The following is a 23,515-nucleotide window of genomic DNA, read 5'->3' as shown; positions in this document are numbered from 1 at the left end:
TGTCAACAAATGGCTCGTCTTAGACGGTCACGAACGACGTTTAGCCGAGAGTGCTGGCGCGGGAGGACCAACTTCGATCATGGGCCTATTGTACCCGGAGTGCCGGTGTAAAGATTTCAAGTCCCCCCCCCCCCCCTTTCAAGTTACCTCCCGATAATCTGAAATTAATTTCAAGTTACCCCCAGGGGTAGCTTGAAATCGATTTCATCCGACCCCCTACGATTTCAGATTACCCCCCTCAAAACATTTATTTATGTGTTTATTTACAAAAAAAACAGTAATTTAATTGGTATTGAAAACTAATTAAGGAAAAACCATTGACCATGTGACCACCTTTAAAGAGTTTGCAATGAATTTTGATTTTATGATGAATGATTTTATTTTAATGTTGTTATTAATTGAAATCAGAATTTTTCATACAGATATAGTTTTTGCCACATTTTTATGAAATCCTTCTTCGATGTAGTTGATCCAAATAGACATACTGGAATATCTTTTTAACCAACTCAGACTATATTTACAATTATGGAAACAACACAATAAAATCAATGGAAAGAAAGGCAATGAAAACAGCTTATTTTTAATTCACAATTTCGTTGTGGTGGTGGTGGTGGTCGTATGGCAGCTTCGCTGCCGGGGTAGCTCTCATTTCTTGAAGCGCGACTGTGTCCCTGATGCAGTGCCCTTCTACCAGTACACACACTGGAACTGGTACTCGTTTCGCCGACCTCGGAAGGATGACAGGCTGAGTGCGTAGCCTGGTGTTGGCTCTATGGTTCGGGTGGTGGCTTGGGATCCTCGGGTCCTGAGTAGTGGTTAGGGTGGCGGCTTGGGATCCTAGGGTCCTGAGTCATGGTTAGGGTGGCGGCTTGGGATCCTAGGGTCCTGAGTAGTGGTTAGGGTGGCGGCTTAGGATCCTAGGGTCCTGAGTTGAAGCCCCGTCGGCCGCTGAATTAATGCACCGGGGGGGGGGGGGGGGGAGGGGTTGACTCAGCCTGTCATCCTTCCGAGGTCGGCGAAATGAGTACCAGTTCCAGTGTGTGTACTAGTAGAGGGGCACTGCATCAGCGACACAGTCGCGCTTCAAGAAATGAGAACTACCCCAGCAGCTAAGCTGCCATACGACCACCACCACCACAACGAAATTGTGAATTAAAAATAAGCTGTTTTCATTGCCTTTCTTATACATTGATTTTATTGCGTTGTTTCCATAATTGTAAGTATGGTCTGAGTTGGTTAAAAAGATATACCAGTATGTCTATTTGTATCAACTATATCGAAGAAGGATTTCATAAAAATGTGGCAAAAACTATATCTGTATGAGAAATTCTGATTTCAATTAATAACATTAAAATAAAATCATTCATAATAAAATCAAAATTAATTGCAAACTCTTGAAAGGCAGTCACATGGTCAGTGGTTTTTCCCTAATTCGTTTTCAATGTCAATTAAATTACTATTTTCTGTAAATAAACACATAAATAAATGTTTTGAGGGGGGTAATCTGAAATCGATTTCAAGCTACCCCCGGAGGTAACTTGAAATCGATTTCAGATTACAGGGGGAGGTAGCTTGAAATCCTTACACCGGCACTCCAGGTACAACAGGCCCATGATCGAAGTTAGTCCTCCCGCGCCGGCACTCTCTGCTAAACGTCGTTCGTTGCCGTCTAAGATGAGCCATTTGTTGACACTTTCTCTCCAGTTATCCCATCTTACAGACGTAAAACGTTTGACTTCTTCGTTCGCCACATTGTCCTGGTGAATAATACACTGGGGGAGCGTCCTCACTGGCCATATTCATCAAAAATCGCCGATGAGCTGCCGGTGATTTCCTCCCTGCAGGAAGCTGCCATCTTGGACAACTTAGCTGGTCACATGACAGTCTGACGTAATTTGCATACGATGTCAGCCGATCTATTGGCTGTCGAGGCGTCACGTGACCCACACGTGATCCGTGTGGAGAAAATTAAAATGAGGGAGCGCGGGGAATGCATCGATTTTCAAGATGAAAATACACAATAACTGCAGCTATTTGATTGGAGAACTTTTGGATATATACTATCATATTATCAAGGTTTTGTCTACCCCCGATGAGTGGAACGAAATTGCACGATACAGTTTACGGCTGATGGCCTATAAATCAGTGATGATACTTTACCTTCGCTTCAACATCAATTCGGTACTGAAACCCCGATCATCTCTCCGTTACATGCTACAGGTGGTACATTCAGAAGGGGTATTTATTGCCTTCCAGCTAATCACTTAGGCCCGATCAAACCATGCGCCATGCTTCATACCTGCTTCCAACACATTATGTGCAACACCTTCACAGACGATCCGGTGATGGTGATTCGACAGGTGAGAAACGAATGTTGATATTATTCCTCAGACCCATTTCAGTTTTCACCTTTGATTCCTTTAGCGACCTTTTCCTCTACCCCCCCCCCCCCAATCGAGACAGTTCACCAGATAAGTTCCCTCTTGCCTTTTGACGGTTTTGCGTACTTAATGCCCCCCCCCCCCGCTGTACATGTAGATGAACTGAATTTATCATGATGCTCTTTCTACCATCACACCAAATATTTTTTGTCTGTTTACATCGTTGGGGCCTCTGGATAGATGCACTGGTTTGGCAAACCTTCTTGTTATTTGTTTTGATGGATTTGTTTTGAAATGCCTGCTGGTGATTAATCCGGCCATAACATTAACATTATAAAAACCATGTGCTCATCACAATGGTTGTATATTCATGAATCGGCTCTTTACTCGCTCTCCCTTCTCTGCCCACCGGTGAGCCAGCCAGCAGGTCGGCTCACAAGCCGTTCCATCCCCTGGGAGTAGTGAGGCAAAGGCGGGAATCAGACTGTGCTCATTTTGGCACGAAAGGGCAAAGCTTTGAGTAAATGTTAGGATATAATTCGCAGCCAACCCGTGGTGCTTTTCACCTTTTATTACAACTGTGATGCTAAACTGGTCCAGCAAGACGGCATTTTGCGTGCACATCTCATCTTTGTCTTTGTCTGTGTCCCCCTATCCATACATCTAGTTCCCATTGTGCTCCCCCAACACTGTGCAGTTTATTCCCAGTAAAGCATCCCACCAGAAGTGATCCTTTTCCTCGATCGGCAAACAAACGACGTTTAAACAAACCTTTTTGCGATGCAGTCCTCTAATTTTCACCGTACTTTCCAAAAAGGAACTTCCTTTCCATTTGACCGAAATTGGATAACGTTCCGGTGCCATGGGGCAGACAAGCACAACTCAGCCATGCACTCTACAGAGTATTGACGAGGTAGAAATCATGTGAGCGAGTCAAACCTGCCGCTCGCAAGCAAACATGGGCTTCCAAGGCCAAAACATCGACAAAGAGTAGTCATTGCCGTGAGTACCTTTGTGATGAATCCGTGGGTTAGGATTAGGTGCACACTGAGGGTTAGGGTTAGACAAACGTTGAGGGTTAGGGTTAGTGGCATGCTGTTTTTCAAAAAGTTTTTTGTCTTCCACATTTTACATTTCAAAACTCCACATTTAGTGGGGCAACTTTGCATAACAATTGTGCATTTTGTGAGGAAAGCACCAAATTTGGCACACTAGTAGCCTAACATATTGTTGCGAATTCGCGCTCTCCGGCGTGCGAGCGGCCACGTAACTCGAATCGCGGCACGTCGCCCACCGGACGGACAATTCTGTCGTGACCCTCTCGGACCAACGCCGGGAGCTAGTCACGGGTGGGCCTTTCGGCCTCACCACGATCGTGGCAATCGGCCCCCCGCGTGGGATAGGGTTGCTCGCCAAACTCGACCTACCTCAGTACCCACGCGGAGGGTAGATCGGCGATCGCACCTCGCCGCAGGTCGACTCCGGACACAGGCCACTTAAGCGATCCGTTCCGTACTATCGGGATAACCGAACGGTGTTATCGTCGGCCTCGACGGTTCCGATTAATTATCGGGTGTATTGAGCCCACTACCAACCCTTTACGTGAAGCAAGATGGAGATTCAATTAAAGAAAAGACGAAGCGAAACGGGAAAACAGTTCAACATGATGCGCATTTATTCCGCGGCACACGGAGAGCACACATATACAATTAAACAGAATGCACATCAAGCAATTGCAACAAAAGAAACACAACAATGCAGAGATACTACCGACTACGCGAGCACACGGCAATACTTAAACAGTTTTACTTTACAGACGGCACCAACAACACATTTACTCAAAAGTAAAAGAAAAGGGCCACCCTCAAAGACAAAGGGGCAGACGGGGCCTGTGGGCCAATATTTGCGTGGGACCTGAAAGAGCGGTCAGGTCCGCGAGACCGGTGGATCCTACCCGTGTCTTTGTGATGAGCCGCAAATGTGGCAGCGCGGCTGTGCCCCGACTTGGTGCTCCTTCGCGGGTTTCGTTGGCACTGCTTGGAGTGGGATGGGAACGGGGCCCCCTTTTCGCACTATCTCAGCGCGGGGGAAAAAAGGGGGGAATTGTTGATGCTCTGGGGAAAGAGTATAGCTGGCTTGCTTGGGTCCCGCGACGAGCGATTCCACGCGACCTCGTCGCCGACCGCCGTCTTCCTTGCCTCGGACCCGAGCTCTTCGGTCTCTTCCCCAATTCTCCTCAGCCGACTGCAGCAAACCACCTGTATGCCCTCGCCTCCCGACTCCACTCCGCGCTCCAACCCGACTCTGCCCCAAAACTCTCTTCGCCCTTCCAAGGCCGATTCCCCGCTCCTCCAAGGCCGACTCCGCTCAAACCGACGCTCTCAAACCGACTCTGCTCAAACCGACTCTCCCAAACCGACTCTGCCGAGATTCGCCTTGCGCTCGGCGCTTTATAGGCCGGCAGGAGAACCCTTATGCAAATTTCTGGATCAGAACGAGCTCGGGGGTGGAGCCACGCTCGCCCATTGGACGGAGAAAAAGGGGCGTGAACCTCCCCTGATCCTAGAATTTGCATATCTCGGTTCTACACCGACGCGCCTGGAGGCGGGGCCAAACTGCCCCGCGCTTGCTGATTGGACGGATCAAAAGTGGGCGTGTAGCATTCCTGATCCGAATTCTCCTCGGAAAGGCCGCATTTTGCACTCGCGGCTCGGCGCGTGTCCCGTACGAGCCCAGGACAGCCTGACGCTCGGTGCTCACAAGTGGTGCGGGAATGGCCGCAGAAGGAGAGAGGTGAAGGTGGTGGAGGGTTTATGGTGGTGGTTTATGGCCATGGTGCCGTTTGGAATGGCGGTGATGTGATGTTTGCGGGAGCGAGTTGTGAAGGTAAAGATCGTGGCTGTTGGCGTTGTTGTTGTTGTGAAGCGGCGTTGTAGTTGGTGGTTGTTGTGTGATGACGGTTGAGACGTGGTTGGTTCAAAATAAAGATAGAACAGAAAAACGGCTATCTCAAAGGGTCACAGCCTGAATGAATCACATTTATTCCCTCTAAACAACGGGTTTGGTGCTAACTACACATGTACTTACAGAGATATCTCACCTACGGGACCTGAATGGTGGTTTGCGAATTTCCTCAACCGCAACAATATTATGAACAGATTTGGATATTGGGCCATCTCAAATTCATCCGCTGATGGCTGTGGCAGCCATTTTCCACTGCCATCAAAAAATTTGAGATGGCTCAATATCCAAATCTGTTCATAATATGATAGGCTACCAATGTGCCAAATTTGGTGCTTTCCTCACAAAATGCACAATTATTATGCTATATTTAGCTAAGTTGCCCCACTAATTTCAAAAGGTACGGGTATTTTGAAAGATATTTTGATATTTAATTTTTTTTTACTAGATATTTGGAAAGTGACATGTCAGCGTGGACCTCATGGCACTTTTTAGTGGTGAAATAGGCCTTCCAACTAATTGAAGAACAAGTCTTACTTTTGAAGGCTGGTGTCAATCCTGACTGTCTGGAATTGAAGACTACATTGGATGTAGTCTGAAAGGGTGGGCATCAGTGCCGTTGGCATCCAACTCTTGCACACACTCAGGGAATGCTTTTAAATGCTTTCTTGCTGGTCAAGTGGATCATCTTCAAACTTGGCTTGCTGCTGTGCATTTCAAAAGCACCCTGCAGTTCTGGTAGTTCCATTAACTGCACAATTCATCGATTAATAATTTCAGGGAAATAACATGCATTAACATTTGAAACTCAGGTAAAATGGGACCTGATTGGAAGAAAAGGTTGTTTTTTAAAAAAAATATGTAATGGTTATGCTGTGGCTGAGGATGCTGTATTCCACATTCATTCGCAACATGGACATTCATTTCACTAAAGAGCTTATTATCTCTCATTAAATGATCATTGAGTTCCAGTTCTCATTACCATCTCGTAAATCTTATCTCATTAAATGATCATTGAGTTCCAGTTCCCTGTTCCTTTGTGGCCAGGTGCCATCTCCTCTGCTCTGAGAGGCTGTCTTCCAAAGCTGAGGATACCTGCGCCAGAGTTGTCTTGTCTAACCGTTTTTGTTTATCATTGGTGTTAATTTGTTGACTACTGCCTTCATGTGTGCATTTGCCATCAACGATGCTCCAAGTTGGTCTTTCATCCAAAAAGCTTTGATGCCGTAAAGGTGGATGCTGGACACACGGCGTAACGATGAACATCAGCTTTCATGCACATCACTGGACAGCTTTGTGCCTCTGTCCGGTCCACATGCTCTTATGGGCCTGATTTGGATCTGTTAACTGTATTTTCTCCCTTTCCTCCTTTTTTTCATTCATTCCCTTACTCATTCCCCCACTGTCTCGGTTTTTTTGCCCTTTTCCCCTTTGTCGCTTCGCTCTTCCATGAACTTCAATTTAGGAGAAAATAAAATGGCGCGTTGCGTTTGTCCTGTCAAAGAAACATATCCGCTTCGTAATGCTATTGATTTTCATGGAGCAAAATGGTATATACTTACAACTGAGGTTGTTGGTGCTGGAGTACATTCCACAGGTATCTGAGGCTGTTGCTGCTGGGATGTACTCTACAGGTACCCGAGGTTGCTGGTAGTGGGTTATCGGTATACTCCATGGGTATTTTGAGTGGATTTAATGCTTCCCCTATTCTATACAGTGTTATTTATTAAGGAGTGGCCAGTATTTTAAACTGAGCTGGGTTTCTTCTTCGAGTACACTTAAGGTTTCTCAGAATTGGTGGGTTCTGTTGACCAAATAATCAATGAAATATGGAGCCACCATCTTGTCTTTGCCTGCAATATAATTAAGCCTCCCCCAATAAGAAAGGGAAGGCTAATAGCAGTTGTCCGGTTTGCTTTATACAATTTGTGCCCCCAAATTTTAATGGTACCCCAGAGTGTATTTGACCCTGAGGAGTGCTAAATCACCATTTAGGGGGGTTTTTTTCCCTTCCTTTTTTTCTGCTAATATCTGAGCTGTATCTCAGAGCTGGCTGGGACTTTCAGAATGAAATTTTATATCAGTAATGGGATGCCTTTTACCACTGACACATCCTGTCATGGCCGCCAAAATGTCAGGGTATACGCACACATTTGCGGTTTCCTTCCCTTTGATGTACGCATGTTGTTCATGGTGCCGAACCCAGCGCTTTGTCCAACGACTGTAATCCAAGGTCATGAACGAACGTATAGGTCAGCTAACACTCGAATGGATCTTTGTCAGTTGGTGTCTGTGACTTCTGAATGACGTTACAGTGACCACATCAACAATGTAAAGTTTTTGAAACTTGTATTTCAAATAAACAGATACAAAGTCAATTGAGGAAGTTCACCATTACATACAATGAATTCAATGTCCAACTCCGATTCCCGTGTTGAGTTGTTTCTGCCCAGTGTCTCTGTTCTGCCAGCTCAACTCACGCATGTTCACCTCGTCCTCTGTGGCTGTCGAATGATCGATTCCTGTCACGGTGTTCTCTCTTGTATGCTGGCCCGTTCAGGATGATTAACGAGTACAAAGGAATTATTTCCCGATAAACTTAATGAGTTTTAGCAACCTGATTATAATCGGCTCCACGCATTAACAACCGCTATGGACATTGACACCTCGTTCACTCATCAGAGTTAAATCGAGCACAGGGACGACCGAAGCACACGTCTTGTCACATGTCACCAATCTCTCTACGCCTCCCTTTTTCGGGCTTATATAGTATCACAGAACAATCCCATGCCTTCCAGCAAATGTGATTCTAGTCCATACTGGAAGTTTTGTCTGAGAGTGTTCCAGCAACTTCACAAATCTCACCAGGCAGTTTACAGTACAATACTTCTATCAACAATCAAAATTATCTGATTACATCAAGCAGTTTATGTTACAATTTACCGTTCCATGCTAAACTAAACTGTCAATATCGTCAATAACATGCAACTGTCAATTTTAATCATTCATTTACAGGCATTTACTAATGTATATAAGTACCACAACATCTAGCTTTTAACTGACAGCTGGTCAGACTTTGTGTCCACCAAGTGGTTGCTGAGAGAGACTCAAATGAGATTTGTTATATGTATAGTCCGTGAGCGTCAGCTGCGGATGTTTGGACATGTGGCTCAATTTAATGACCCTGATCCTGCGCACCAGATTCTCTCGGTGAAGGAGCCTTGTGAGTGAAGAAGGCGAACGGGAGACCGTGTGCCTTGTGGTTGCAGCAGGTTGATTGGCATCTTAAGGAGATGGGGATGAGCCAGGCATCTGCCTGGGGGATGGCCAGATGGAGGCCGCTGGAGTACCGACGAAAAGTGGACGCAGCGACACGCTGCTCCGGCAGATGCTCTAATACCTAACCCTAACTGATCTCATCATGTAAAAACAAAAAGAGGCTTATCCTTGGTCAGCCTGCTCTCTCTCTCTCTCTCTCTCTCTCTCTCTCTCTCTCTCTCTCTCTCTCTCTCTCTCTCTCTCTCTCTCTCTCTCTCTCTCTCTCTCTCTCTCTCTCTCTCTCTCTGGTCTTAGGAGAGAGGGAGCAGTTGGGGTGGGAGGAGGGGGGGAAGGGGTGGGGTGGGAGTCCGTCCGATCAGAGAGGAATGGGTGGGGTGGTAGTCTGTAGGGATGGGAAGGGGTGAGGTTAGAGTCCAAAGGGAGGGGAAGGGGTTGGGTGGAAGTCAAGTAGGAGGGGTGGGATGAAGGAGGGGTGAGTAGAGGGAGGGGAAGGAGTGGGTGAAGTCTGGAGCAAGGGGGGATGGATGGGGTGGGACTGCAGGGGGAGGTGGTTAGGTTGGAAGTAGGTGGGAAGAGGGAGGGGAAGAGGTGGGGTGGCAGTCTTGAGGGAGAGTGTGGGTTGAGGGAGGAGAAGGGGTGTTTCAATAAACCGATCCATGCTAAACTAAACTGTCAATATACTGTCAATAACATGTAACTGTCAATTTTAATCGTTCATTTACCGGCATTTGCTAATGTTTATAAATACCACAACATCTAGCTTTTAACTGACAGCTGGTCAGACTTTGTATCCACCAAGTGGTTGCTGAGAGAGATTCAAATGAGATTTGTTTCTGTTTAGTCCGTGAGCGTCAGCTGTGAATGTTTGGACATGTTGCTCGATTTAATGACAGGAGGGACCTGGAATTTCCGGGTACCTTTGCTAGTAATTAATAATTGGGTCAAAATGTGAAAGGGCAAAGTCAGAGTAACTTAGTAGTCCAGTGGCAGGGCAGTAAGCGTGCGACCATGAGTTGTTTTCACCTTGGAGACAGTATTGGGAATGTGGTTGCTTGGGAGAAAGCCGATTACATGAAGACCTCCTCCCTGTGAAGTGTTTATTCCTCGTCAGGGAAAATGATTTAGAGTGTTCATGGCTTCTTCTGTGACTTATTTTTTTGATAACCTGAAAGTTTGAATGAGAAAATTGTGAATTCAAACTACGCTTGACTGAATACATTATCCTCCCCTCCTCCCTCTGCCGCTTCCACTCTTCCACTCTTCTCCCACACCACTCTCCCTCCTCTCTTTCTCCACTCTCCCTCCCCTCACTGGCCCTCCACTCTCTCATCACCCCTCCTCCTCTCGCACCTTCCCTCCACTTGGAAAGAGAGATGGATCTTTTTGACTTGTATGAAATTGAGCTCACCCACAATGTCCACCTTTTGGGATTAGGTAACCGATAATGACACTGGTACATAATGATAGCGCATCCAGCGAAAGACGCTTCGTTTTATTAATTGCTTCCGTGTTTATTTATTTATTTACCATTGAGCTTCAGTGTGTCTGTCCAGGCCATCACTTTTTTTTCTTGTTTTTACCATTTGAGCTTTTGTCATCACATCTTCAACAAACTTTTATTATGAGAATATTGAGAACACAAATTAATAAAATGTACAAATACTGTATATATGTATTTTCTGGCTGTTGTTTTGGTCAAGTTTATTTTGAGTACCGTACAAAGCGGACGTGGACAGGCTTTGCATTTTGAGGTGCTTTCGAGTTCACATTTGTATTGTTTTCGTTATTTTTCCCTGTGATTTTATTTTATACTTCCAGTTATTTCTCAGTAAAAGCATTAATTTGTATTTTCACCTTAATATTTTCAGTGCCTTTAAAAGGGTTGTTGGTTTGATTTGAGTTCTTTTCTTATGTCCATCAGGAATTTCTTTCCAAATGCCTATCTCGCTTGAACATATCGATTTGATGTTGTAGTGAATATAGTTTGCGTTTTCGTGTTTTTTTCCCTTGCTTTGTGCTGGGGTTGATGTCCAATTGTGTTTCTGTAGGGTTTAGCAATTCCACATCACCATTCGCTGATCCTTTTTGGGTTATGGCCCATTCGTACCACCTTGTGGGGTCTTTCTTGCTTCCTCAGTGCTGAGGTTGCTCAATGGATTCCATACATTTTGTGTTACTCTCACAGCTTGACGAAATTGCCAACAAGCGTGTTCATCTCATCTGCTTGCTCTGAGGTTCATTTAAGATGTGCCTTTAATACTATTGCCTACGTATATAATCCCAGAAATTGTCATATTGTGGGTCTTTCAGTGATCCCCAAACTGAAAATGTAAATTGTTTTTATTTTCAGAATCTCCAGTTCCAGTGGCTCCACCACAACTGCTTGGGGTTGGTGCAACCTACCTATGGATTTCTCTCAATGCTAACTCCATTGTGGGGGAAGGCCCCATTGTGCTAAAGGAGGTGGAATACCGCATGCCAGCTGGCTCCTGGGCTGAAATCCATCCGGTTGACACTGCCACCTACAAACTCTGGCAGCTGGATCCCGACTCAGAGTACGAAATTCGCGTGCGCTTGACGAGACCCGGGGAAGGTGGTCTCGGTCAGCCTGGCCCAATGCTTCTCGCCAGAACAAAGTGTGCAGGTGAGTGAGGAAAGCATTTAAGACTTCTATCGAAATAGAGATGAAGAATTTTTCACCTGTCTCTTCATTCTGGATATTTTGTTGATTGATAATCAGGTAATAATCACAGTTGAAAGCTATTACTTAGCATTATTGCCTGCAGGGAAAATGTTACAAAAGACACTCACCATGGAGTCCTAATCATCACATCTTACTGGAATTACAACATAATCAGACATACATGGCACTTAGAAAGGGGCAAAGACAAGTACAAGGAGTGGTAACAAGGCTTTTTGCAGCAGCAATCAACCACCTGGGTGAACAACTTTGGCAGGACAATAAGTGGCTCAGCAGGTGGGGACACAAAGGGAAGCTTCCCCCAGAGAGCATCACTGAAGTGCCGGTTTCTGCGCCCGTCTAGCAGGCGCACCTCGTTACTGCTATGTACCCTGATGCATTCCGACAGGCCACGTTATACCCGCTGCCCTCTGTGGCCAAGGGGGCATTAACTTCCCATTGCAAGGCCCTGTCAGTTGGGCTCACGGCAACTTTTGTGACTAACCCTTGTCCCTTGGCTTGTGTCGAGCCCGGCCTGGGGTCCCAGGCTTATTACGCTGCACTTAAGGTGATGTTTCCCTCGTACAGGAGAGTGCTGATTGCTGTCTGAGCCTCTCTTTGGCCATCACTTGTGGCCGATGAGGACCTTGTGGAAACAATACATATAATGCTCGTATGAGCTGCTCCAGAGCAAAATAGTCCTCATTTGAATATGAAGGCGAGCGCATTTTTGCCGCAGCAACACAATCTCCCGAGAAATGATTTTGGTGATAAAAGAGTAAAATGCAAAATAAAACTGAAGGAAGAGCATTTTTGTGTTCCCCTAATACATTGTTGTAAAATTTATCTCGATCCATTATTGATGATTGCTTCTATGTTGTGCTCCTGCACCCAAAAGGATAATGAATCGAGAATTTGGAATCTCTTCAATAATGAAAAAATTTGTACACGATTCAATTTTCAAATATTCCAAATATGACTCGTAGTGGAAAAGCCATTTCGATATTTGGCTACGTCCTTCCTTCCATCCATCCGTCCGTTCATCCATCCATCCGTCAAAAATGAAGAAGAAGAACCTTTATAACCTAGAGTGTTTAATTATAGGGGGTTTTAAAGGGTAATTTTTGAGGGTTCTACAGGGTTTTAAATGGTAATTCTAAAGGGTAATTCTAATGCGTTGTAAAGGGTTCTAAAGGATAGTTATAAATGGAAGTTCTGAAGGGTAATTCGAAAAGGTTTTAAAGGGTTGTTATGAATGGAAATTCTAAAGGTTAATTCTCATGGGTTCTAAAGGGTTTTAAAGGGTAGTTATGAAGGGAAATTCTAATGGGTTTTAAAGGGGAGTTATGAAGGGAAATTCTAAAGGGTAATTATAAAGGTTTCTAAAGGTTAATTATCATGGGTTTTAAAGGCTAGTTGTGAAGGGAAATTCTAATGGGTTTTAAAGGGGAGTTATGAAGGGAAATTCTAATGGGGTTTAAAGGGTAGTTATGAAGGGAAATTCTAAAGGTTAATTCTCATGGGTTCTAAAGGGTTTGAAAGGGTAGTTATGAAGTGAAATTCGAATGGGTTTTAAAGGGTAGTTATGAAGGGAAATTCTAAAGGTTAATTCTCATGGGTTCTAAAGGGTTTGAAAGGGTAGTTATGAGGTGAAATTCTAATGGGTTTTAAAGGGTAGTTATGAAGGGAAATTATAAAGGGTAATTATAAAGGTTTCTAAAGGTTAATTATCATGGGTTCTAAAAGGTTTTAATGGGTAGTTATGAAGGGAAATTATAATGGGTTTTAAAGGGTAGTTATGAAGGGAAATTCTAAAGGGTAATTATAAAGGTTTCTAAAGGTTAATTATCATGGGTTCTAAAAGGTTTTAATGGGTAGTTATGAAGGGAAATTATAATGGGTTTTAAAGGGGAGTTATGAAGGGAAATTCTAAAGGGTAATTATAAACGTTTCTAAAGGTTAATTATCATGGGTTCTAAAGGGTTTTAAAGGGTAGTTGTGAAGGGAAATTCTAATGGGTTTTAAAGGGGAGTTATGAAGGGAAATTCTAAAGGTTAATTCTCATGGGTTCTAAAGGGTTTGAAAGGGTAGTTATGAAGTGAAATTCTAATGGGTTTTAAAGGGTAGTTATGAAGGGAAATTCTGAAGGGTAATTATAAAGGTTTCTAAAGGTTAATTCTCATAAGTTCTAAAGGGTTTTAAAGGGTAGTTATGAAGGGAAATTCTAATGGGGTTTCAAGGGTAGTTATGAGGAGAAATTCTAAAGGGTAATTCTAAAGTGTTCTAAGGTATTTACAAAGGGTAATTCTAAAGGGTTGTAAAGGGATACAAGGGGTAGTTCTAAAGCATTCCAAAGGGTGGTTATAAAGGGTAATTTGAAAACGTTCTAAAGGGTAACTCCAATGAGATCTAAATGGTAATTTGAAAGGGTTCTCTTGCTCTGTACTACGTCTTTCAAATTACTCTTGCTCTACATGACATCTTTTTTGGGTAGTCGATCTATCTACCCTTATTGTCAGGTTTTCCATTGTTATGTCTGTCTGTCTTTTTCTGTCCAGGCCAGTACTCCGTTAATCGTAGGCCAATTTTGATGAAACTGGTGGTAGGTTCATACCATGACCTAGTTGTGCGCATTTGAGAACCGTTGCTATGGACCCCTCGGTTGCCTAGCAACGGGCCTTTGAAATTTTCAAAAAAAATCTAAAAAAATAAAAATATCGAAATTCAAAAATCAAACTATGATCGTTTGTGGGCAACACATTCAGCCTCCTTGACAAAAATTCAGCTCGCTCCCATGAAAACTGTTGGAGAAGATAGACTTTGAATGAACCCTGGTCGAAAAAAAACAAAAAAAAAGAAGTTCATTATATCTCAGAGACTATGAGTCAGATATACATGAAACTGGTATGGTGGGTTCATGGTATGTCCTAGTTATGTGTGAGAAAGAACCGTTGCTATGGACGCTTTTGTTGGTTAGTAACGGCTGAAAAACGACTAAATTTGACTTGATCAACTACCCATGTCCGCCTACTGGCTTGTCTTGTTTGTTTGTGAACAAAATATCTCAAAACGTTTTGGATGTATTCGGACGAAATTTGGTTGAGAGCTTGGGGATGTGACACCGACGAAGTGGAGATTTTGGTGAAGATCTGAATTCGGATCTGGATCCCAGAATTTAATAGCGATTTTTCACTGTTGAGAGATTGGACCAAAAACAACAAATACGGGATATCTCAAAAAGTTGTGGACTTTTTGGTGAAGGTGAGCAGTGATTTGTGATTTTGATAGTTTTACAAGAAGGGTGTTGCTGGCAGACCTTGAGCGCCCTGTAGAAATATGGGGGGGGGGACATATCGCAGACAGAGCAAGTGGGGGGGGGCGAGACCGGAGAGGAGATGGTAGAAGACAGAAAGACCACTGACCTGACTGCGGTGAGAGAGTGAGATCCCAAAAACTCAAGCTCATCACGGGAGATATCAATGATCCTAAATGCCTTGGTTTCCACAGCATGAAGCTGAGAAAGGTGATAGGCAGGAGCACCAACCCAGAGGGAAGAGCAGTACTCCATCAGGCTGCAGACAAAAGCTTTGTATGTGGGCCGGAGAAGGACTTTGCACGATGGAGGATTCCCAGTCGGCAACTGGCTATGGTGGCCAGCTTGGAAATGTTCCTTTCCCAGAAAAGATCATGGCAGATAGTGAGACCCAGAAACTTGAATGAAAGGGCTTCTTCAAGAGTATTGTTGAGAAAGTAGATGGGGGGGGGTCCTTTCAGAGAGACAAAGTGAGAGTGTGAGATCTGTCAGGATTGAAAAACATGCTCCATGTGTTGGAGCAGTTTGTGATTTTATCCATATCTCCAGAGCGAAGAAGCTTCTCCTGGCTGATCTGAGGGATGTCAGATTGTTCGGCAGAGGGTGGAGTCATCAGCAAAGAGATATAGAGGATCTTCCAGAGAGTCAGAGAGATCATTGATGAAAACCAGAAAAAGAACAGGGCCCAGAACGCTACCTTGAAGAACTCCAGCCTGGACAGGAAGAGGGGATGAAAGAACTCCATTTAGGGCCACACGTTGACTGCGACAGGAGAGGAAGTCTGTCAGCCACGAGTGGAGATGGCCTTGGATACCATAGGAAGAGAGTTTGGTGAGCAGGGCAGGGTGCCAGACCATCTTGAAAACCCGTGATATGTCAAATTTGAATAACGATGGATAATTGGATAATAACATGATGGATTATAATTCAATTATTATTGTACGGTGAAATATCTTGTTGATCATGTGTGGAAACCCTTTGCATTAAATAGTCATACTATTATATAATGGGCAGCAATAATATTCCATGTTGATCATATGGGTGTGAGTGTGATTGGCCCGACCCCACCAGGCTGATTGATGGGTGTCGTCCCACTAACCCATCCTGGGCTTTCATTGCCTTATGCATTGGTATGCAGCTACGTATGCTTATTTTGTGGAAGCCTTTCAAGTTCTGAAAATAATTTGAGTAGTCATGGACATTTCCACTCTAAAATGCAGTAGACTTTTTTATCTTATAGCAAGTACTGAGTTTAAACCAATTTTGAGTTTGGCTGTCTGAAAAGAAGAATAAGAAGAATTACAAATGGTCTACTTTGGGTCTGTTAGTTTTTTCGCTCAACTATGCTGTGTAAATGTTGAAAGAGTGTCATTGTCTGTGAAATCCAAAACCGACGTCTGGAAGGTACTTTATCGCTTGATAAGGTTGTATCTTGGTCGGGCTTCTTTTGTGGTTTAATGTTGAATTAAACCAATGGAGTGTCTCTGCCATCCCAATTTATGTTAAATCTACAAACTTCCTGATAAAGCTTTTTTAGTTTATATGATGTCAAAGTCGCATGGTTTTTCTTGCACATGTGTTTCACATGATGAAACATCGATTTACTTTTAAAGAGGCATTTCAATAAAATAGACATTATCAAAGCTTTTCAACTTGCATTTCTCAGAATAAAACCGCAAGCATATGGAGAAGAAGCACCAAGCTCTCATTTATAAAGTTACCATGGAATGTCCTCAACGTTGATTGGTCGAGAAAAAGAAAGGATGGGATTACCTGATTGGTAGAACCGTGGAGCATCATGAATAATGAGTAGGTGGAGATGAATCACCAAAGTATCTGCAGAAACATAATGCTAATTAGCTGAGGGTGAGTTGAGGGGGGTGGGGTTGATGGTTTTCATGATGACTCAATGTTGACTGGTGTACAGTTGTCACACAGTCAAGCCATCATATTCGAAATAGATATAAAGTTCGGAAAAATTCTTTCTGTCCACAAAGAATGGGATTGGTTGACCTGATGATGTGGCCTCCATTGCATGAAGTTGAGCTAAACTGTGCCCTCTACTCAGGATTTTAAACAAGCTGATACGATACTGCTCTGCACACTGAGGATTATTCAGTAAATGTTAACCAATTGCAGAGGCACAGGGAATAGTTATCATACCGTGTACATTCTTTCAAGCCTGAGTTGGTTGTCTCTGTTCGGATGACTGACTCCATCTCCATTCTGAAATTGAAGTGAAAAATGTGAAGCAAGCTTTGTCTTAGGGCTGAAGATTCATGGTCAAACAAGAGTCTCATTTGGAGATGGAACTTCATGTTAAGGGGTCAACTGCCTATGATGTATCTTTGCTCCTCCCTTCCCCACCAATAAGAACAGGCATTTTAAAGGCCATTTCCCCTGATAGAGTGGGGGTTAGCCTTGCGGGCCCCATTACAATACCCAGCTGTGTTCCCCGATTTGGAAGAGGTACTCCGTATCTCTGCATCTCATAAGAGGCAATGAAAAGGGTTGGCGTCAGGAAGGGCATCCAGCCATAAAACATTGCCTCAAAAAGGAAACCATGATGAGTCCCTTCCCCACCCTTTTGCTCTATTTGACCCCCTCCCCTAGTTGTCCTTCGCCTTACCCCTATTTTTTCCCAATCCTCTAATTGTTTTCTTCTCTCCTTCTCTTTACACATTCCCTTTCTTTTCTTAATTTTCTTTATTCCTATTTAACCCCCAACCAAGCCACCACCCACCTCCCCCATCATACACACATACACCTTCAACCATGAAAAGTAGCCACCCTATGGATGATGCCAGAGTGAGACAGTTGGGAGGCTTATTTTGTCGTCAGCAAGTTGTCAGGCATTTTTCTTGTAATATATTGTCTTCTTCTGAAGGATCTCTGACATGTGTCACATGTGAAATCAGCAATAGCATTTGCTGTCAGTTCTTGTCTGGCAACAGCCATGAATAGCAGCATTGCGGTTCACTCTGCCCATCTCCATTCTCTTCCTGGTACAGACATCTAGCCCTTCTTTGCATTTCTTTCTTCAAAAATTTTCCTGCACTATGTGGAACCAGCTGCCTTCATAAATATTAAACTTTTTCACATCTTGTCTCACTCTGTCTCTTTATCTCAGCTTAGTTTCATGTGGTGGGTAGTGCTGTGGTGACCATCCAAATAAGACCTTATTGATGTGGTTGTCTTCAATCTGAGCAAGATGATGATGTGGTTGTCCTCCAGCAACGTCTTCGGGTTGCAATATCTTCTATGAACTCATCCATCCCCAACTCTCTCCACACTTGTACACTACTAATAAGCTGTGTCCATTGTTGAACCGAACTGATACCTAGTGTGCTTCGGAGGCACCTGTCGTGGAAGACCTCAATCTTCCTTGAAATAGCTCTCTTGGTGGTCCATGTCTCAGCCCTACACAACAGCAGCACATGAAGCAAGGACAACAGCACAGTACACTCGTGTTTTTGTCTTCAGGGAAAGGTCATTGTCCATGCATGTAGGTGTGTATAGGACTCCAAACCTTCTAGAGACACAGACAGTCCTGTGTTCTACATCCTTTTAGAGACTTCCAAGTGATACAATTATTGCCCCAAGATGTCTGAAGTCAGTCACGACATTGATGGCTTCACGTCTGATTTATATTGGCCATGTATTGTCCTTGTCATCACCTTTCACCCCACCTATCAGCACATTCTTTTTTGGCATGGTCATCATTGACCCCACTCTGTCATTTCATAAATATGCCCAATGCTCTTTCTTACTCTCTCTGGTGCTACCCACTGAAACGGTATCATCAGTAAACAGAAATTCAGTCATTGTCAGTGTTCCAGATCATCTTGTCCTTTCACTCATTAATTTAGCACTACATTTGTATAACATATCTACCACGAAGGTTTGGCAGAATTTACTCCAGCTGTCGATAAACACATTGAAATAAAGGTTAAAAGTGTTGGGATGATGATACAGTCCTGATGCCCACCGTTCTTGAATTGGAATTCTTGTGATATGTTTCCTTCACCTGTCACTTTGATAGCCTCCATTCCATCGTGCAGGATTTCACCATGATAGGAAGTAAACACACCTCTGTAGCACCAACCAAAGAGCTGATGGAGAACAGAGTCGTGCTTTTTTGAGGTCCACATAAAGCATGTGGACCTTGGTGTTGTGTTCCCTTGCTTTCTCTGCAAGTTGTTATACACAGATGATCATATCTACATACCCTCTTACACAACAAAAACCACATTGGAAATCAAGCAAAACCTCCTTCATCACTTTCTGCAGCCTCCTTTGTATAATCTTTGCAAACCGATTCCCCACTACATCTTGCAAGGTAATTCCACATTAGATGTCGCTTGTGTGAGGTCTCCCTTCTTAGGTATTGCCACGATCAATACATCCTGCCCGTCCCAAGGAACTCCCTGCTCTTTCTATATAGTCTGGAAAAGGTAATATATATATATATATATATATATATATATATATATATATATATATATATATATATATATATATATATATATATATACTCCATCATATCACCTCTGCAGCACTTTACCATCTCTGACTGGGTTCCATTTTTGTTCCTTTTCAATCTGCTCAATGTCCCCAGTGTTTTGACTAGTGTGGGTGCCTCACTGATCATGTTACCTCTCACTTGGTATTGATGTATCAAATTAATACCATCCTCGGAGTAGGTGTTTTTCACATTGAAAGCAGTTGCAAAATAATTCCACCAGCACCAGATTGTTTATTGTGGGTTCATATACAATATATACAGCTGGCAGTCACGATTCCTGGCTGTACTCGGTCTCACTGGTTGATGACCAGCTCTTCCCAACTAGATATCCCTAACAGCTTGCACACTCCTCTTTCTGAAATACCTTTTAAGTCTCTCTGTCTGTTCTGTCTCTCTCTCTCTATATATATATATATATATATATATATATATATATATATATATATATATATATATATATATATATATATATATATATATATATATATATATATATATATATATATATATATATATATAGTGTGTGATTTATTTGGTGATGAGCTTTTGCAAGGTGGTGATGCTCTCTTGAAACCAATCTGGTTGTTTCCACCTTTCGCATCCGAGAACACTGAGAGCTGCCTTTATCAAACCATCTGACGACATACTCATACACGAGGAGATACTCGTGTGCACAGGACATGCACATCCCTCCATCGCAGGTACTATTACGTAATGTAGCTAGGAGATACCTTTAATGTCTGGGCTACTTCGAACAAATTTTCAGTGTGTTGATTGTTTAATCCGAATGTCAAAGTAATAACACTATTTTCAACCTTGTATGGTTTTGTAATATTCATTCACTCTTCTTCTTCTTCTTCTTCTTCTTCTTCTTCTTCTTCTTCTTCTTCTTCTTCTTCTTCTTCTTCTTCTTCTTCTTCTTCTTCTTCTTCTTCTTCTTCTTCTTCTTCTTCTTCTTCTTCTTCTTCTTCTTCTTCTTCTTCTTCTTCTTCTTCTTCTTCTTCTTCTGATCCATTCATGCTGGACGACATATGGAGAACCTCAGGAAATCACGCCGTTTATTGCCGGTCTTGTGCCATGTGTTTGAATTGAGTATAGGTGACTTATCTCTGGCTTGTTAGTCCCCGACCAGTTTAACTGGAGGGGACTATAGGTTTGCTCTCTGTTTGTCTGTCCTTCCGTCTGTCTGTCTGTCCCACCTGTGGTTTTTCAGACTTTCTCCCCATACTCTTTAACATATTCAACTGAAACTTGGTACATGGCTTTATTATGACAAGATACAGAAAAAGTTCGAGTTTCAAGGCGTTTCGTCAATTTTTAAATCCTCGTGTAGTAGAGGATCTCTCAGTCTTACTCACGTTGTTGTTCTTGTGGACTTTTTTGTTTCACAACCTACAGTTTTCATCGAAACTTCCTGAAACTTGGCATATATATGTAAAAATACCCTGCGCAGACAGTAACCATCTCCGATTTTGAAAATTCCTCCGAGAAAAAAAAGTTATGACGTCAAAATATCTCCGCTAATGGAAATCGCCGAAAAAATTATCTCTGAAACTTGGCAAGCTTTTTTAATTCTGTTTGCAGGAATCGAACAGGGCATTTGCAGAGATGAATTACCGCACATATGATACATCAGTATGACGTCATATCAATTTTTATGACGTCATTCATATTTTTTGACGTTTTTTGTTTCATTTGTTTCACAGCCCACAGTTTTCATCGAAACTTCCTGAAACTTGGCACATATATGTAAAAATACCCTGCGCAGACAGTAACCATCTCCGATTTTGAAAATTCCTCCTATAAAAAAGTTATGACGTCAAAATATCTCCACTAATGGAAATCGCCTAAAAAATTATCTCCGAAACTAGGCAAGATTTTTGAATTCTGTTTGCGGGAATCAGCCGGGCATTAGTACAGATAATTTATCGCAAACCCGATACATCACAATGACGTCATATTCGTTTTTATGACGTCATCATTAAGAGGACGAGGATCTTAGCTCATTCGAGCTTGTTTTTACAGAGTTCTGATCTTTTTGGACTTAGAAAATATTACTTTGGTAGGGGACATGTATTTAATTGCAAAGCAATTCTCACTCTTGTTTTCCACAGTTCGTCACCAGGTCTCTCTTTGCCCGTCCATCCTCTGTTTTCCCTATTTTTCCCCATCGTGGTGTGATTTTTCAATGTTATCATGCTCCATGCTTAATATGTGGCCTATATATTTACCTATGCCACCAAAGGTGGACGGAAGTTGTGTTTTCACCCCTGTTTGTCTGTCTATTTGTTTGTCTGTCTGTGAGCAGAGTAACTCAAAACGTGATGGACTGTTTTCGAGAAACTTGGTGGACAGATTGGGTGTGTGACAATGGACGAATTGATGAGATTTTGTTGAAGATCCGGATCCGGCTCCTCCAATTATTTGAGTGATCCTTCACCATTGAGTGATAGGGCCAAAAACGATATACAACACGATATCTCAAAAAAGTTATGGACGGATTCGGACAAAAATGGTGGACAGGTAGGGTGTCCGTCAATGACGAATTGATTCAATTTTCTCCATCTTTATCCCCGTGCTTAAAAAAAAAACAACGGAGAGGGATATTGTGAACGGCTCCGTCTATCTGTCCATCTGTCTTTTCTGTCCGTCCGGCGCACTATTTCCTCCTAAATGGCTATGCAGAAATTCACCAAACTTGGTAGTTATGATCATCATGTCACAAGAAGGTGTGAGAGCCATATCATTCTTAGTCCCTCCCCCCTCCCCCTGGTGGGGTCAAAAGATCAAATACCAAAAACGCATTTATGGGCACATTTTAAAATGTATTTTTTACTAGACGACCCGTGAACACGTTGGGTTGTGACAGCGGTGTCGTTGTGACAGCGGTTGATGAAAAAAAATCATTTCAAGAAAAAAAAAATGAAGATAGCTCCAGCGAACTATACCGCTGAGGTTGTTTGCATTGATCAAATTCTCCCGAAGAGTACTTGACTCAATCGGAAATTTATTTTTTAATAAATTTTTCGTTGCCCGATTTTAACGAAACTTGATACAGCACACTACAGGAGAATGATGAGTAAGGTGGGCCAAAAACTTTTGTGTTATCATGTACCGTTTTGGCTGTATTTCGGGAACACTCATACATACATACATACAAGATGAGACTTTTCGTAATATAGAGATGAAACTTTGTATATGCAATCAACGTATGGGGGATGCATGAAATATGCAACGATTTTTTGGGATTTGACCTCTAGTTCATGCACCAGGAGGTGGGGGCTTAGGGACACAGGGGTCAAAACAAAAAAAATCAACTCAAAATTTGATATTGGGTCATTACTGGTGTAACTTTTTGTCATTTTTCAACTTTACTTTCGGTGGGAAGCATGGGGATTTGTGATGGTGTGCCATCTTCTTTATTATTTCCGAGTTTGTGGTTTCGTGTCGCGCTATCTTCGACTTTGTTCTGCGCTCGAGTAACGTGAAATTCGGCTTACATTATCTCAAAGACCATATGAGGTGCATGGTACAAAAAAAGTAAATAAAATGGTTCTGAAACAGTGAAATCGTATTCCACTTACTGCATTAAAGTAAAATTACTACTGATACTCTGCATCAGTTCCTTTCTCAAACACACCCACCCAAACATGTCGCGCAGAGTGCGGGTTATGCTCGTCGACTTTAATCCAGACTTTGTTTGAATTCCTCCATGATATTTTTACTTCCTGTTCATCTCTCAACCACTTTCTTGCTCGCCTCCCAGGTCGAAAAACCAGTAAAGACCAGTAGCTTACTGGTCAACTGGTACCAGTTGAAAACCAGTAGCCAACTGGTACCAGTAAAGCCAGTTGGTTTCTTACTGGTTTTAATATGGAAATTGGAATAGAGTGATATATTACCAGTTGAAATACAATTGTATTTAATAACTGGTATCAACTGGGACCAGTACATTGCAACTGGTATCAACTGGAACCAGTAAGACTTTAACTGGTACAAATATGAGCTACTGGTTTTTTCAACTGGGAAATTGGAATTCTGACTGAATTTAACTGGTACCAGTTGAAACCAATAGAGACCAGTTAAAGACCAATTAGAACCAATAGAGACCAGTTGAAAATGTGTACTGGTTTTAACTGGTTTTTCGACTTGGGCTGGTCTTGCCAATAGATTTGTAGGATCTTCTTGTGGCAGCTCTACATGAAAGACCCCTTTCTGTGTGATCCCTTTGATGACTTTCCAGGACTCATCCACAGTGAATCACTGATTTCACATTACTATCAAAAATCCTTCACTTTGTTATTCTGCTCTATTTCTTTGAGTTCCATATTTCTTTCATCTTACTTGATGCACCTCTTGCTTTTTGTATTATTTGT

At 42.7% G+C, this 23,515-nt stretch overlaps 1 protein-coding gene across 8 annotated transcripts in view; it reads left to right on the top strand.

Moving 5' to 3' along the window:
• The window catches only part of LOC147013237 (receptor-type tyrosine-protein phosphatase mu-like), a 363,240-nt gene that overhangs the window by 105,744 nt on the left and 233,981 nt on the right, over positions 1–23,515 (top strand). For all 8 annotated transcript variants that reach the window (XM_085854911.1, XM_085854910.1, XM_085854908.1 and 5 more), the window contains exon 7: positions 10,972–11,265. In XM_085854911.1, coding sequence (XP_085711037.1) covers positions 10,972–11,265 — 294 coding nt within the window. The remainder of the gene's footprint in view (positions 1–10,971; positions 11,266–23,515) is intronic.

This window comes from Eptatretus burgeri, chromosome 14 (genome assembly GCF_056783735.1).
Source record: "Eptatretus burgeri isolate ZD-2024b chromosome 14, Ebu_testis_v1, whole genome shotgun sequence".
NCBI classification, from domain to species: domain Eukaryota; kingdom Metazoa; phylum Chordata; class Myxini; order Myxiniformes; family Myxinidae; genus Eptatretus; species Eptatretus burgeri.
This window is presented reverse-complemented; position numbering and strand designations above follow the sequence as displayed.